Raw genomic sequence first — 18,154 nt, 5'->3', positions numbered from 1 at the left:
AGTACCCCGTTCCTGCTTTCTCCCCATACTCCCTGACTCCACTATCCTTAAGAGCTCTATCTAGCTCTCTCTTGAATGTATTCAGAGAATTGGCCTCCACTGCCCTCTGAGGCAGAGAATTCCACAGATTCACAACTCTCTGACTGAAAAATCTCACACTTATCCACATTAAACTGCATCTGCCATGCATCCGCCCACTCACACAACCTGTCCAAGTCACCCTGCAACCTCATAGCATCTTCCTCACAGTTCACAGTTCCTCTATCATTGTTACTTTTTTGCTTTTCTTTCATTCATTGTTCTTTAACTCTATATCATCATCTACATCTCTCATTTCCCTTATCACTAACCAGACTGAAGAAGGGTCTCGGCCCGAAACGTCACCCATTCCTTCTCTCCAGAGATGCTGCCTGTCCTGCTGAGTTACTCCAGCTTTTTGTGTCTATCGTCGGTTTAAAACAGCATCTGCAGTTCTTTCCTACGCACTACCGGTCTAAATGTTTTTTAAACATTGCGAGAGTAGACACAAAAAGCTGGAGTAACTCAGCGGGACAGGCAGCATCTCTGGAGAGAAGGAATGGGTGACGTTTGGGGTCGATACCCTGGGTCTCGAACCGAAACGTCACCCATTCCTTCTCTCTAGAGATAGGTGATGTTTTGAGTCGGAACCTTTCTTCGGACTGAGAGTCATGGGAAAGGGAAACAAAAGATATAGCCAGTGATGTAGAGAGATATAAAACAAATAGAGAGTTAGATTTAGCTCTGAGGGCTAAAGGAATCAAGGGATATGGGGAAAAGCATGGCCGAATGGCCTACTCCTGCACCTATTTTTCTATGTTTCTAAATGAATGAAAGATTTGCAAAAAGGTAATGATGATAAAGGAAGCAGGCTGCTGTTGGCTGTGAGCTCGGTGAAAAAGAGTTACTGACAATAACTCAACAAGAAGACTTAACAAGCCGATAGTCCCTGCCTCCACTACTTCCTCCGGCAGCTCGTTCCATATTCCCACCACCCTCATGTGTGGGAAAAAGTTGCCCCTCAGATTTCTATTACATCTTTCCCCCCCTCACCTTAAACCTCGGTCCTCTGCTCCTCCATTCCCCTGCTCTGGGCGATCACTGGACCATTAACCAGTGTGCACTGTCGCCCTCCACTGGTCAGGGCTGCTCTGTCGCCCATGGAATCAGAGGCAAGTCGACTTGTAAATCTGAAGGGTCTCGACCCGAAACGTCGCCCATTCCTTCTCTCCAGAGATGCTGCCTGACCCGCTGAGTTACTCCAGCACTCTGTGAAACGTCACCTATCCATGTTCTCCACAGATGCTGCCTGACCCTCTGAGTTACTCCAGCACTCTGTGTACTTTTGTGAATTAACCAGCACCTGCAGTTCCTCGTTTCTACCTGTCACATGGATCTTTTTGTTAATCACAAGTTCACAAGTTATACGGATAGTATTAGGCCATTTGGCCCATCGAGTCTACTCTGCCACTCAATCATGGCTGATAATTACTGCAACTCTACCGCTGCACCACCGTGCCCCCCCCCCCCACTGTGCCCCCCCACTGTCCTGCCCCACTGTGTCTCACTGTCCTGCCCCACTGTGTCTCACTGTCCTGCCCCACTGTGCCCCCCCACTGTGTCTCACTGTCCCGCCCCACTGTGTCTCACTGTCCTGTCCCACTGTGCCCCCCCCACTGTCCTGTCCCACTGTGCCCCCCCCCCCACTGTCCTGTCCCACTGTGCCCCCCCCACTGTGTCTCACTGTCCTGCCCCACTGTGCCCCCCCCACTGTCTCACTGTCCTGCCCCACTGTGTCTCACTGTCCTGCCCCACTGTGTCTCACTGTCCTGCCCCACTGTCCTGCCCCACTGTGTCTCACTGTCCTGCCCCACTGTGCCCCCCCCACTGTGTCTCACTGTCCCGCCCCACTGTGTCTCACTGTCCCGCCCCACTGTGTCCCACTGTCCTGCCCCACTGTGTCTCACTGTCCTGCCCCACTGTGCCCCCCCCACTGTGTCTCACTGTCCCGCCCCACTGTGTCCCACTGTCCTGCTCCACTGTGTCTCACTGTCCTGCTCCACTGTGTCTCACTGTCCTGCCCCACTGTGTCTCACTGTCCTGCCCCACTGTGTCTCACTGTCCTGCCCCTGTGTCTCACTGTCCTGCCCCACTGTGTCTCACTGTCCCGCCCCACTGTGTCTCACTGTCCCGCCCCACTGTCCTGCCCCACTGTGTCTCACTGTCCTGCCCCACTGTGTCTCACTGTCCTGCCCCTGTGTCTCACTGTCCTGCCCCACTGTGTCTCACTGTCCCGCCCCACTGTGTCCCACTGTCCTGCCCCACTGTGTCTCACTGTCCTGCCCCACTGTGTTTCACTGTCCTGCCCCACTGTGTCTCACTGTCCTGCCCCACTGTGTCTCACTGTCCTGCCCCACTGTGTCTCACTGTCCCGCCCCACTGTCCTGTCCCACTGCCTCAATGTGCTGTTCCTTTTGTCTATGTATTGGGAACAGATGGGAGAAGGTGGACTGGTACTTGGATCGGCAAGCTATCGAATGAGGAAAGGTTGCGCAGGTTAGCCCTTTATCTGCTAGAATCATAGTCACAGTGATACTGCGTGGAAACAGGCCCTTCGGCCCAACTTGCCCACACCGGCCAACATGTCCCAGCTACACTAGTCCCACCCGCCTGCGTTTGGCCCATATCCCTCCAAACCTGTCCTATCCATGTTCCTGTCCAAGAGTCTTTTAGAATGTCATGATAGTCCCTGCCTCAACTACCTCCTCTGGCAGCTCATTCCATGCACCCACCACCGTTTGTGTAAAAAAGTTGCCTCTCACGTTCCTATTTAATCTTTCTCTTTTCACCTTAAACTCATGTCCTCTGGTTCTTGATTCCCCTACACTGGACAAATTTTTGCTAACTGGATAACACGCAACAAAAAAGCTTTTTGCTGTATTTTGGCACACATGACAATGATAGGCCAAACTAAACTATTCTCCTCATGACCTGAATGAAGGAGTTTAGGTGAGGAGGAACATGATGGAATCGTGTTGGATGATGAGGGGTCTCGGCAGCTTGCTTCTGGAGAGGACATTCCCACTTTGGGGGAATCTAGAATCACCAATGACTATTTAAAAGACAAAGGTGAAGAAATATTTTCTCTCAGAGGGTTGTGAGGCTTTGTCTCTCTCGAAGGGAGGATGCAGAGTCTTTGAATATTTTGGAGTCAGAGGTGGACACATTCTTGGAGTTGCTCCAACACTTTGATCAAGGTTCCCATCTCTTACGTCAAGGCGCATGCTTGAAACATGAGCTTGGAGGGGTTACCACAGCTGGATGGAATGCAGATCATCCTTGATGTTGCAACTGAGGGACGGCATGATGGTGTAACGGGTAGAACTGCTGCCTCATCGCGCCAGGCACCCAGTTCTACCCTGGCCTCGAGTGCTGTCTGTGGGGAGTTTGCACATTTTCCCTGTGACCACGTGGGTTTTCTCCGAGTGCTCCGGTTTCCTCCCATGTCCCAAACACTTGCAGGTTTGTAGGTTGATAGACAACAGACAATAGGTGCAGGAGTAGGCCATTCGGCCCTTCGAGCCAGCACCACCATTCAATGTGATCATGGCTGATCATTTCCCTCTACCCTCAAGCTCTGTGCCGAACTGGTACCGATCTACACAGACATTTTCAACCAGTCCCTGCAAACCTGCACTGTCCCTACCTGCTTCAAGGTCTCCACTATTGTCCCTGTACCCAAAAAGACAAGGATCACTGGTCTTAATGACTACAGGCCTGTCGCACTGACCTCTGTAGTCATGAAGACTTTTGAAAGACTTGTGCTGGCCCAGCTGAAAACATCACAAACCCCCTGCTGGACCCCCTGCAGTTTGCATACAGGGCCAATAGATCAGTGGATGACGCAATCAATCTAGGCCAGCACTTCATCCTCCACCACCTAGACCGCAAGGGGACATATGCCAGGATTCTGTTTGTGGACCTTAGCTCTACTTTTAACACCATTGTGCCAGAGCTACCACACTCCAAACTCTCCCAGCTGACTGTGCCTGAACCCCTCAGTCAGTGGATCATCAACTTCCTGACGGACAGGAAGCAGCATGTGAGGCTGGGAAAGCACATCTCAGACCCGCAGACCCTCAGCATAGGAGCACCGCAAGGCTGCGTACTCTGCCCTCTCCTTTACTCTCTCTACACCAATGACTGCACCTCCACAGACTCCTCTGTCAAGCTCCTCAAGTTTGCGGATGACACTACCCTGATTGGACTGATCCAGGATGGGGAGGAATCTGCCTACAGAGGGGAAGTGACACAGCTGGCGTCCTGGTGCCATCGCAACAACCTGCAGCTCAATGCTCAGACAGTGGAACTAATTGTAGACTTTCGAAGAGATCCCACTCCCCTCCCCCCATTCACCATCAACAACACCACAGTCACATCTGTGGAGTCATTTAAGTTCCTTGGAACTCCAAGGACCTTAAATGGGGGGCCACCATCGACTCCACAGTCAAAAAGGCCCAACAGAGGATGTACTTCCTGTGGTAACTGAGGAAACACAATCTGCCACAGGCAATGATGGTCCAATTCTACACTGCCATCATTGAGTCTGTTCTCACCTCCATCATGGTCTGGTTTGGCTCAGCCACCAAGCACGACATCCGGAGGCTGCAACGGATCGTTCGCACAGCTGAGAAGGTTGTTGGCTGCAACCTTCCCCCCATTGACGAACTGTACACTGCAAGGGCCAGGAAGCGAGCGGGCACGATCATCTCTGACCCCCCTCACCCTGGCCACAAACTCTTTGAAGCACTTCCCTCTGGAAGGCGACTCTGGACTGTCAAAGCAGCCACAGCCAGACATAAAAACAGCTTTTTTCCACGATAGTTCTCCTCAATAACCAAAGTCTGTAGTTTTTTTTTTGCTCGGGTTTATTTTCACCCACATGTTTAGACCGTAATGGTGTATCCTTATTGTTTTATTCACAAAATGCTGGAGTAACTCAGCAGGTCAGGCAGCATCTCGGGAAGGTGACGTTTTGGGTCGAGACCCTTCTTCAGACTGATGTCAGGGGGGCGGGACAAAGGAAGGATATAGGTGGAGACAGGAAGATAGAGGGAGATCTGGGAAGGAGGAGGGGAAGGGAGGGACAGAGGAACTATCTAAAGTTGGAGAAGTCGATGTTCATACCACTGGGCTGCAAATTGCCCAGGCGAAATTTGAGGTGCTGTTCCTCCAATTTCCGGTGGGCCTCACTATGGCACTGGAGGAGTCCCATGACAGAAAGGTCAGACTGGGAATGGGAGGGGGAGTTGAAGTGCTCGGCCACCGGGAGATCAGTTTGGTTAATGCGGACCGAGCGCAGGTGTTCAGCGAAGCGATCGCAGAGCCTGTGCTTGGTTTCGCCGATGTAAATAAGTTGACATCGAGAGCAGCGGATGCAATAGATGAGGTTGGAGGAGGTGCAGGTGAACCTTTGTCTCACCTGGAAAAACTGTTTGGGTCCTTGGATGGAGTTGAGGGGGGAGGTAAAGGGACAGGTGTTGCATCTCGTGCGGTTGCAGGGGAAAGTGCCCGGGGTTGGGGTGGTTTGGGTAGGAAGGGACGAGTGGACCAGGGAGTTACGGAGGGAACGGTCTCTGCGGAACGCAGAGAGGGGAGGGGATGGGAAGACACTACACACTAGAGACAATTAACATTTTTTTTTTACCAAAGCCAAATTAACCTACACGTACCCAAACCTGTACATCTTTGGAGTGTGGGTGGAAACCAGAGATCCCGGAGAAAACCCACGCGGTCACAGGAAGAACGTACAAACTCTGTCCACAGCACCCGTAGTCAGGATTGAACCCAGGTCTCTGGCGCTGTGAGGCAGCAGCTCTACCGCTGTGCCACCGTGCTGCCCCTGTATCAGGCAGTTTCTCCAGGAATTCCTCACTTTAAACGCATTAATCTGTGGAACTCATTGCCACAGAGGGCAGTGGAGGCCAAGTCAGGGGATATTTTTAAGGCAGAGATAGACAAATTCTTGATTAGAACAGGTGTCAAGGGTTATGGGGGAAGGCAGGAAAATGGGATGAGCAGGCAGAGATTGGCCATGATTGAATGGTGGAGTTGACTTGATGGGCCGAATGGCCTAATTCTACTCCTATAACACGTGAACCCTGTGCAAGATGGTTCACATCCAACAGTCCTCTCCCTCAGTCTATGTCGATGCATTGTGCAGAGCCAGCTTTAGAACATAGACCAGTACAGCACAGGAACGGGACCCTTCGGCCCACAATGTCCGTGCAGAGCATGATGCCTAGTTACGCTGATCTCACCTGCCTGCACATGACCCATATCCCTCTATTCCCTGCACTTCCATGTGCCTGTCTAAAAGCCTCTTAAACACAACTATGGTATCGGTCTCCACCACCACCCCTGGCAATGCGTTCTACATGTGCCTCTACCACCACCCCTGGCAGTGCGTTCCAGGCCACCACCACCCTCAGTGTGAAACACCTGCACATTCTCCCCTCTAACCTCTAGTGCCCTCTAGTGCTGGACATTTCCACTCTGGGAAAAAGGTTCAGACTGTTCATCTTACTACGCCTCTCGTAATTTTATACACTTTTATCAAGTCTCCCCTCAATCTCCGACGTTCCAAAGAAAACCATCCAAGTCTATCCAACCTCTCCATGTAGCTGAAACCCTCTAGTCCAGGCAGCACTCTGGTAAACCTCCTCTGCACACTCTCCCTGTATCTAATGCCCTCTAATCCAGGCAGCGTTGTGGTGAACCTCCGACCCACCCTCTCCAAGGCCTCCCCATCCTTCCTGTAATGGGGGCATGCAATACTCCAAATGTAATTTTCTCTGTATTTACAAGGCCTACAGCAAAGGTTTTCAGGAATTTGGTGAAGATAATTGTTTTTTTTTTGCATATTGATGTTACTATCGCATGTCAGGCTAACATAGTGGTTCAATGTAAATGTGATAATCTTCAGACAATAGAGGGCGTGCAGGAAACACTCAAATTGTTGCAGAGATTGGAATGATTAAGGGCTAGAGAGATTTAGGAAGGAACTGCAGATGCTGGTATATACCAAAGATAGATACCAAGTGCTGGAGTAACTCAGCGGTTCAGGCAGCATCTCTGGAGAGAGAAAGGATGGGTGACGCTTTGTGTCGGGACCCTTCTTCAGACTGAATGGGATCAGGGGCGGGGGGGGGGGGGGGAAGGAGATGGAAGTTGGATAAGGGGAGAGGCTTTTTTTGCTAACCCCAAAGGCCAGAGATAGGAACAGAAGGTGTGGGACAGGTTTGAAGAGTTGTGGATTGTGAAGCCAGAGGGAGGAAAGTAGCAAGGGGGGGGGGGGGGGTTAGGGGGGATGACAGATGAGGTACAAAGGAACAAGGGAGGGGAGAGGAGGGGAGAGAAGGGGAAGTCTGCAGGGGGTTTACTTAGAGGTTACCTAACAGGAGGGAGACTAAATATATTAGACAATAGACAATAGACAATAGACAATAGGTGCAGGAGTAGGCCATTCAGCCCTTCGAGCCAGCACCGCCATTCAATGCGATCATGGCTGATCACTATCAATCAGTACCCCGTTCCTGCCTTCTCCCCATACCCCCTCACTCCGCTATCCTTAAGAGCTCTATCCAGCTCTCTCTTGAAAGCATCCAACGAACTGGCCTCCACTGCCTTCTGAGGCAGAGAATTCCACACCTTCACCACCCTCTGACTGAAAAAGTTCTTCCTCATCTCCGTTCTAAATGGCCTACCCCTTATTCTCAAACTGTGGCCCCTTGTTCTGGACTCCCCCAACATTGGGAACATGTTATCTGCCTCTAATGTGTCCAATCCCCTAATTATCTTATATGTTTCAATAAGATCCCCCCTCATCCTTCTAAATTCCAGTGTATACAAGCCCAATCGCTCCAGCCTTTCAACATACGACAGTCCCGCCATTCCGGGAATTAATCTAGTGAACCTACGCTGCACACCCTCCATAGCAAGAATATCCTTCCTCAAATTTGGAGACCAAAACTGCACACAGTACTCCAGGTGCGGTCTCACCAGGGCCCGGTACAACTGTAGAAGGACCTCTTTGCTCCTATACTCAACTCCTCTTGTTACGAAGGCCAACATTCCATTGGCTTTCTTCACTGCCTGCTGAACCTGCATGCTTCCTTTCATTGACTGATGCACTAGGACACCCAGATCTCGTTGAACTCCCCCTCCTCCTAACTTGACACCATTCAGATAATAATCTGCCTTTCTATTCTTACTTCCAAAGTGAATAACCTCACACTTATCTACATTAAACTGCATCTGCCATGTATCCGCCCACTCACACAACCTGTCCAGGTCACCCTGCAGCCTTATTGCATCTTCCTCACAATTCACACTACCCCCCAACTTAGTATCATCTGCAAATTTGCTAATGGTACTTTTAATCCCTTCGTCTAAGTCATTAATGTATATCGTAAATAGCTGGGGTCCCAGCACCGAACCTTGCGGTACCCCACTGGTCACTGCCTGCCATTCCGAAAGGGACCCATTTATCCCCACTCTTTGCTTTCTGTCTGTTAACCAATTTTCTATCCATGTCAGTACCCTACCCCCAATACCATGTGCCCTAATTTTGCCCACTAATCTCCTATGTGGGACCTTGTCGAAGGCTTTCTGAAAGTCGAGGTACACCACATCCACTGACTCTCCCTTGTCAATTTTCCTAGTTACATCCTCAAAAAATTCCAGTAGATTTGTCAAGCATGATTTCCCCTTCGTAAATCCATGCTGACTCGGAACGGTATGAAGGGTATGATGTGAAAACGACACATCAAAGCTGATGGTGTTCACGGAAATGTAGAATGGTTCATTGTTGGCTGAGGGGAAGGTGATAACGAGCATGTAAACAATAAAATTAATCAGGACAGTGAAACTAGGCGGAGAACTAGGGTGGTGGAGGGACAGAGGGGGAAAGCCAGGGTTACTTGAAGGTTTACTTGCCACAGAAGGCTGTGGAGGCCAAGTCAATTTAGATTTTTAAGGCAGAGACAGATTTTTGATTAGTACGGGTGTCAGAGGTTATGGGGAGAAGGCAAGAGAATGGGGTTGAGAGGGAGATATAGAAACATAGACAATAGGTGCAGGAGTAGGCCATTCGGCCCTTCGAGCCAGCACCGCCATTCAATTCGAGCATGGCTGATCATCCAGAATCAGTACCCTTTTCCTGCTTACTCCCCATATCCTTTGATTCTGTTAGCCCTAAGAGATAAATCTAACTCTCTCTTAAAAAACATCCAGTGAATTGGCCTCCACTGCCTTTGTGGCAGAAAATTCCACAGATTCACAACTCTCTGGGTGAAAATAGATCAGCCATGATTGAATGGTGGAGTAGACTTGATGGGCCAAATGGCCTCATTCTGCTCCTATCATTTATGAGTTAATGAGACAGTAAAATTAATCAAGACAGTTAAACTAGTTGGAGAACTAGGGTGGGTAGGGATCGAGAGAGAATGAAAGCAAAGGTTACTTGAAGTTAGAGACCAAAACGTCACCTCTCCATGTTCTCCACAGATGCTGCCTGACCCACTGAGTTACTCCAGCACTCTGTGAAACATTACCTATCCATGTTCTCCACAGATGCTGCCTGACCCACTGAGTTACTCCAGCACTCTGTGAAACATTACCTATCCATGTTCTCCACAGATGCTGCCTGACCCACCGAGTTACTCCAGCACTCTGTGCCTATCTCGGGTATCCCTGGCGTGTGATTGATGGGGTGATGGTTCTGATGAACCTGTCTGCAGGGGAGGAGGCAGCTTGTGGTGAGAACCCTCCCCGCACCAAACCCGCAGAACCTGTTGCTCCAGACTTGCACTCAAGCTGCTCGGCTGCTCGAGTCTCGGAGACAGCGCTGGCGGTAGAGGACGGAGCGTAGACGGAGCGGCTTCCTGCAAGGAGTCCGAGGGTCGCTGCCGCTCTGCAGCCGAGGGCGGCTTGGATCAAGAGCAAAGAAACTTTGGACGTGCTGGTGAAGTTGAACCTGTCCCGGTTAACAAGGAGGCTGCGGGCCGGGGCGAGGGGCGCTGGAGGCCGGGACCAGAGGCACTGAGACCCTGAGTCGGTGAACTTCTCACACTGAGGACCAGATGTGAAGCCCAGCCCAGCCCAGCTGTGTGAGAGAGAGGGGGGGAGAGAGAGAGGAGTGAGAGAGAGAGAGAGAGAGGGGGGAGAGTGAGGAGTGAGTGAGGGTGGAGTGGGTGAGTGAGTGAGTGAGTGAGGGGGAGTGAGGGAGGGGAGTGAGGGGGAGAGAGGGAGGGGGAGAGGCGAGTGAGGGGGAGAGTGAGGGGGGGGGGGTGAGTGCGAGTGAGAGGGGGGTGAGTGGGGAGAGTGAGGAGGGTGAGGGTGAGTGAGAGGGGGGAGGGTGAGTGAGGGGAAAGGGTGAGTGAGGTGGGGAGTGATAGTGAGGGGTGAGTGAGTGAGTGAGTGAGTGAGTGAGTGAGTGAGTGAGGGGAAGAGGTTGAGAGGGGGGAGAGGTTGAGAGGGGGGGGTGAGTGAGAGGGGGGAGAGGTTGAGAGGGGGAGAGTGATAGTGAGGGGTGAGTGAGTGAGTGAGTGAGTGAGTGAGTGAGTGAGGGGAAGAGGTTGAGAGGGGGGAGAGGTTGAGAGGGGGGGGTGAGTGAGAGGGGGGAGAGGTTGAGAGGGGGGGGGTGAGTGAGAGGGGGGAGAGGTTGAGAGGGGGAGAGTGATAGTGAGGGGTGAGTGAGTGGGTGAGTGAGTGAGGGGTGTATGCGAGAGGAGGGTGAGGGTGAGGGTGGTGGGGGCATCACCATGCTGGAGGGTAACGGGTCAGAGTGTGAGTGCGCCGTGTGTTGGAACCCTTACGACAACGCGTTCCGCACGCCCAAGATCCTGGAGTGTAAACACACCTTCTGTTTGGAGTGCCTGGCCCGCATGAGCTTGGCCTCAGTGCCCGACATGGAGCCTGCGATGTCGTGCCCACTGTGCCGCCACCTTACCCCCCTGGGCCCCGGGCAACTGGTGACGGGCCTACGCACTAACGGCGACATCCTGAGCCGCATGAGGCTGCAGCCACTGCACGTCTACCTGGACCATGGCCGCCTCTTCTACAAGGGCCCAGGCAAGGCCAGCTTCCTGCTGCGCCGACCCACCGTCTACACGCTGAGCCTGGAGGTGGAGCGGGAGAACGGGCTGCCCGTCCGCACACAGGCCGCGCCCGCCATGGACGAGAGACTCCCACACAACACCATGTGGCGCTGCTGCCAGAGCCCGCCATGCCGCACCGTCACCTACATCCTCATCGTCATCTTCGGCATCACCATCATCCTCGTCATCTCCCTCTTCTGGACCAAGAAGATACTCTGGGACCTGGGCTGAGCCGAGAACCTTCCACACGACGACCCGCCTGGCCAAGGTGAATGGCGGACGACGGTTGCCAACTGCCTCCCGCCCAAATACGGGACGGAGGGTGACGTCGCCGCCCCGCGCGACCTCGCCCGGCCAGCGGTCACGTGCTCCCTCCCGGCCCGGGCGGCCGCCATTGGGGGAGCGGGAGCACGTGGCCGCCGGCCGGGCGAAGTCACGTGGGGCGCGGGGCGATGACGTCGTCACCCGTTGTCCCGTATTTGGGAGCGAGGGAGTTGGCAACCGTGACAAACTGATGTAGCCCAAAATATGTGATGTCCCTGCTAATACAGGACAGTTGGCAACCCAAGGGCGACGAGATGTCATGGGAGCCTGAGGGGAAACCTTTTTCACATATAGGGTGGCGGGTGTACGGAACGAGTTGCCGGAGGAGGTAGTTGAGGCAGGGTCTATCCCAATGTTTAAGAAATAATTAGATGGGCACATGGATAAGACAGATTTGGAGGGATATGGACCAAACACAGGCAGGTGGGACTAGCGTAGATGGGGCATTGAATTGAATACTTTATTGTCACATGTGACAAGTCACAATGAAATTCTTTGCTTGCACACCATGCCAAGGTATGCGAATAGACTCCCATAAAGGGCGCTTACAAAGTTGCAGCACGTTGACCAGGGTGGGCAAGTTGGGCCGAAGGGCCTGTTTCCACGCTGTGTGACTCAATGACTTACCTGATCTGGGTGTGTAGTTACGTTGTAATATAGCAAATAGGACAACCCAGTTGACCTCACAGAAATAACTGGGTGATTGGGTTTTGATCGGTGTTTGGGGACAGACGCTTGTCTGAACAGCGAGAAAATGCATCTCATAGCGTCATAAGTTCGAGGAGCAGAATGAGGCCATTCGGCCCGTCAAGTCTACTTTGCCGTTCCATCATGGTTGATCTATCTTTCCCTCTCACCCCCATTCTCCTGCCTTCTTCCCACACCTGTACAAATCAAAAATCTGTCAATTTCTGCCTTGAAGATATCCATTGACTTGGCCTCCACAGCCTTCTCACAAGTTCCAAAGTTATAGGAGTAGAATTAGGCCATTCGGCCCATCGAGTCTACTCCCCCATTCAATCAATGAATTCCACATATTCACCACCCTCTAACACCTTGCCTTCCTTGGTAAATTAAACAGAAACTACTGGAAAATCTCTGCAGGTTTAAACCACACAGGGTCTCAGACCCGAATTGTTGACTGTTCCACGTTCCTATCTCCACAGACACTGCCTGACCCATTGAGTGTTTCCAGCATTTTCTGCTTTTATTTCAGATTTCCAGCCAATGTTACTTTTGCCCTTCTGTCCTTGTGGTTTTTAAACTCACCCACTCGCTTAAGGAGGCAAGACTTGAGAAGTTCGGCAGCTCCCCAACAACTCTTACCAACTTCTACAGATGCACCATAGAAAGCATTTTATTGGGATGCATCACAGCCTGGTTTAGGAACAGCTCCATCCAAGACCGCAAGAAATCGCAGAGAGTTGTGGATGTAGCCCAGACCATCACGCAAACCAACCTCCCTTTCATTGACATCATCTACACTTCACGCTGCCTTGGCAAGGCCACCAGCATAATCAAGGACCAGTCGCACCCCGGCCACTCCCTGTTCTCCCCTCTCCCATCAGGCAAGAGGTACAGAAGTGTGAAAACGCACACCTCCAGATTCAGGGACAGTTTCTTCCCAGCTGTTATCAGCCAACTGAGCCTTCCTATCACCAGATAGAGAGCAGTCCTGACTTCCCATCTACCTCATTGGAGACCCTTGGACTGTCTTTAGTCGAACATTATTGGACTTCAATGTTATATCTTGCACTAAACGTTATACCCTTTATCCTTTATCTGTACACTGTGGACCCGAAACGTCACCCATTCCTTCTCTCCCGAGATGCTGCCTGACCCGCTCCAGCATTTTGAGTCTGCCTTCTAGTCTTTTCGTTAACTGATTAGCATGCAACAAAAGCTTTTAACTGTATCTCAGTACACGTAACAGTAATACACTAAATTAAACTAAACTAAACTCTGAAGAAGGGTCTCAACCTGAAACGTCACCTGTTCCTTTTTTCCAGAGATGATGCCTGTCCTGCTGAATTACTCCAGCATTTTGTGTCTATCTAAACTAAGTTGAGTTCAGTTTACTTTGGAAACACTCCCCATTACCTCTGGGGTGTGCAATCCTTACTCTGGGCTAACATCTGTTCCCCCATCATCAGCGTCTCTCAACATGGGGCAGTCCTCAACCCCCTCCTCCCACCACACACATTATCCCAGGGCTATTCGGTCTGGGCAACACAAGGGTGGCACGGTGGCGCAGCGGTAGAGTTGCTGCCTCACAGCGCCAGAGACCCAGGTTTGATCCTGACTACGGGTGCTGTCTGTACGGAGTTTGTACGTTCTCCCCGTGACCTGCATGGGTTTTCTCCGGGTGCTCCGGTTTCCTCCCACACAGGTTTGTAGGTTAATTGGCTGGGGTTAAATTGTAAATTGTCCCTTGTGTGTGTAGGATAGTGTTAATGTGTGGGGATCGCTGGTCGGCGTGGACTCGGTGGGCCGAAGGGCCTGTTTCCACGCTGTATCCTTAAACTAAAGTCAGGGGCTGCTGAGAGACTGGGCTGGAGTTGTCTGAGACAGTGCTTGGCTGCAGGAAACACTGATGTGTTACTTTAGTAATAGATTGGGTGAATGCACAGTCCTTTACTCACAGTAGGGGAATCAAGATCCAGATGACATAGGTTTAAGATGGGGGGGGGGGAGATTTAATAGGAACCTGAGGGGCAGGTTTTTCCACGCAGAGGGTGGTGGGTGTATGGAATGAGCTACCAGGTAGTTGAGGCAGAAACTATAAAAACATTTAAAAGACATTTGAACAGGTATATGGTTTGAAAGACATTTGAACAGGTACAACAGCAGGTTAGAATCAGCATCATAGAAACATAGACAATAGGTGCAGGAGGAGGCCATTTGGCACTTTGAGCCAGCACCGCCATTCATTGTGATCATGGCTGATCATCCACAATCAGTAACCTGTGCCTGTCTTCTCCCCGTATCCCTTGATTCTGCTAGCCCCTAGAGCTCTATCTAACTCTATTCTAAATTCATCCAGTGAATTGGCCTCCATTACCTTCTGTGGCAGAGAATTCCACAAATTCACAACTCTCTGGGTGAAAACGTTTTTTTCTCATCTCAGTACCTGATGGATAGACTAGGTAGTTCTGATAGAAGACGAGAGACTGCCTCTCTGGCACTCCTAGTGTTGGTGTTGGTTCTGATCCTGGTTCATTGTTGTCACGTATACCAAGGTGGAGTGAGAAACCTGCTCTGCTAAACGATCTCAGAGTCATGGGCTCACACGGAAACAGGCCCTTCGGCCCAACCTGTCCCGGCCGACCAAGATGTCTCATCTACGCTGGTCCCATTTGCCCACGTTTGGCCCACGTCCTTCTAAACCCTTCCTCATGTACCTGTTCAAGTGTCATTTAACATCACAATTTTATTTAAGTGTTTTATTGTACCTGCTTCTTGTACCAGTCTATAGTTAGGCACAAAATGCTGGAGTAACCCAGCGGGACAGGCAGCATCTCTGGAGAGAAGGAATGGGTGACGCTTCGGGTCGAGACCCTTCTTCAGACTGAACTAATCACTCCATACAAGAGTGATCAGTACACAAAATAACAGGGGGTATTGACTCCTAGAACCTCTGGGTCTGGTGTACCTTCACCCAGCACCTGTGTGTCTGACACACTAACTACACACACTTGTTTGTTGTGATATGATAAGGATGCTATCTGTGTTCTTTACTTTAGACTTTAGAGATACAGTGTGGAAACAGGCCCTTCGGCCCACCAAGTCCGTGCTGACCTGCGATCGCCCCGTAAACTAGCACTAGCCTACAGGCAATTTGCAATTTTACTGAAGCCAATTAACCTACAAACCTGTACATCTTCAGAGTGTGTGAGGAAACCGAAGCAGCCATAGAAAACCCACACGGTCACAGGGAGAACGTACAAACTCCATACAGACAGCACCCGTAGTCAGGTTCCCAGTGTCCGTGTGTTGCGCACACTGACTCCCACCGCATGTGGGTCTGCAGCACCACATCTTGTAGAGGGACAGAGGTCACAATCTTAGCCAATGCTGAGATCACATTTCAAAATTAAGCTCGAAACTCAAGAGGCCGCAGATGCCAAAAACCCAAGTAAAAGCCAAACTGCTGGAGGAACCTCAGACCCGACCCAAAGTGTGGTCTGTCCACTTTCCTCCACAGACGTTGCCTGACCCCCTGGTGCTTTAGGGTGAGCTCGCCCTGCTTGGGTGTAACAGGTGAACGGGTTAGTTTCACCGAGAAGTGCCAGCAATGGAATTTAGATAAATAACTTTGTGCCTTTGTCATTTTGTAATGGGTGTGACATTAAAGAAAGCTGCCAAATATGTTGGATGAGAGAATCGCAGCTGAGCCTCCAGCCTGGGGCATGTGGGCTGTGGAACAACTGGATATTCCTGATTCATTCCTTGCTTTGCTGGAATGTTCTTCCCTTGGCTTTTCACTGCTAAATGCGTGGAGTTTGCAGTTTCCTTGTGATGGGGGGGGGGGGGGGGGGCTTTCCTTTGTCACTCTGCTTCCCATCTCGTGAAGACGTGCAGGTTGAGGGATAATTGGCTGCTGTAAAAAATGGTGGCATCTGAGGGGCAATTAATGGGAAATTGTGTGGATGATACAATGAGATTAACTTTAATGGGATCATTAATGTGCTCGATGTTTCAACGACACTTCATTGTCACATGTTCCTATAGTATTGAAATCCCTATATGCCAACAATCTTTCATTCCCTGGTGGATGTTTATGATTTTTATCAACTCTTAGGTTGCCATAGCAATGTTGGAATTGGTAATGGCTGTTAGTTTTGCAAACCTTCATTTGATGGGAAATATCTTCATTCATCTCTCTCACAAGATCATGATCTGTCTAGAGGCGGCACGGTGGCGCAGCGGTAGAGTTGCTGCCTCACAGCGTCGGAGACCCAGGTTCGATCCTGACCACAGATGCTGTCTACGGAGTTTGCACGTTCTCCCTGTGACTGTGTGGGTTTTCTCCGGGTGTACCCGTTTCCTCCCACATCCCGAGGACATAGAGGTTTGTAGGTTAATTGGCTTCTGTAAATAGTCCCCAGTGTGTAGGATAGTGCTAGTGCACGGGTAATCATTGGTCAGCACAGACTCAGTGGGGCGAAGGGCCTGTTGCCACACTATATCTCTAAACTAAACAAAATAGAAAAGACCGGAGCATTAACTGTATTAAACTTCCTTCTCTTTAATTGTAATGCAGAATATCATTAATATTCATCATCATAAAATAGGAAACAATTTGTAGTTGTTATCTGGCTTCAGTGGTCTTAGGACCCTAATTAAACACTGAATTGTCAGCACTCTCCAATCTCAAAAAGTAGAGCTGTAAAAATGAGCAAGTACTGTGATATCGATGAGATCATCTGCTTTGGTAATGCTGAAGTATAAACATTATCTGAAATACTCCCAACATTACATTAGAAAATCCCAATGACTTGCCCATCACAACTAACAATTGGTTTCCTTGTTTGAAATCTAACACAGGTGTATAAAATCATGAGAGGAATAGATTGGGTAGATGCTCAGAGTCTCTTGCCCAGAGTAGATGAATCGAGCACCAGAGGGCATAGGTTTATGGTGAAGGGGAAAAGATTTAATAGGAATCTGAGGGGTAACTTTTTCACACAAAGAGTGGTGGGTGTATGGAACGAGCTGCCAGAGGAGGTAGTTGAGGCTGGGACTATCGCAACATGTGGACAGGTACATGGATAGGACAGGTTAGGAGGGATGTGGGCCAATCACAAGCAGGTGGGACTAGTGTAGCTAGGACATGTTGGCCAGTATGGACTGAAGGGCCTGTTTCCACGCTCTGTGACACTGACTCTATGAGACAGAAACCAAATGTAGAAAATAGGCAGAGGATTGGGCAAATTTACACTCTTGGCTGATCCATTTCAGTTCCCCTGAAACTGCCTCTTCCACTATCACTGCTCTCTTTAGCAGTGAGGAATGTATCCAATTCCCTCCAGAATAGATGACAAGACTCCACTGCCTTCACTTTGAGAAATTTCCATAGGTGCACCATCATCTGGTTGAAGAAATTTCTGATCACTAAATGGACCCGCTGGCTCAGAGACCCCTGGTCCTGGAGTCACTGGAGATAATGACCATCCTCTCTGGGTCTACTCTCTATGGTTCTGTTAAAACACTAGGTTTCTACGAGATCTTCGTAGGTTTAGTTTGAGGCAGCAGTGAGACGTCTTAAATGAAGACGGTACAAATGAAAATAAATTCAGGGCCACATCCCAGACCATCAAGCAAACCAACCTCCTTTCCATTGACTCCATCTACACTACGCTTCCTCGGCAAGGCCAGCAGCATAATCAAGGACCAGTCTCACCCCGGCCACTCCCTCTTCTCCCCTTTCCCATCAGGCAAGAGGTGCAGAAGTTTGAAAACATACACCTCCAGATTCAAGGACAGTTTCTTCCCAGCTGTAATCAGGCAACTGAACCATCCTCTCACCAACTAGAGAGCGTTCTTGACTTTCCATCTACCTCATTGGAGACCTTTCCAATGAAAAAAAATCAGACTATACCTTGCACTAAATGTACCCTTTATCTGTACACTGAACAGATTGATTGTAATCG

At 50.4% G+C, this 18,154-nt stretch overlaps 1 protein-coding gene across 1 annotated transcript; it reads left to right on the top strand.

The window, feature by feature from the left end:
• Positions 1-10,841: 10,841 nt before the first annotated feature.
• LOC144608477 (E3 ubiquitin-protein ligase RNF183-like) lies at positions 10,842-11,408 on the top strand. The gene has a single exon (XM_078426282.1). It carries the CDS (start codon positions 10,842-10,844, stop codon positions 11,406-11,408), a length of 567 nt encoding a protein of 188 aa, XP_078282408.1.
• Positions 11,409-18,154: the final 6,746 nt, after the last annotated feature.

Source organism: Rhinoraja longicauda, chromosome 31, assembly GCF_053455715.1.
Source record: "Rhinoraja longicauda isolate Sanriku21f chromosome 31, sRhiLon1.1, whole genome shotgun sequence".
NCBI lineage: Eukaryota > Metazoa > Chordata > Chondrichthyes > Rajiformes > Arhynchobatidae > Rhinoraja > Rhinoraja longicauda.
Note: the sequence above shows the minus strand (reverse complement) of the source record. Positions and strands in the feature narration are given on the sequence as shown.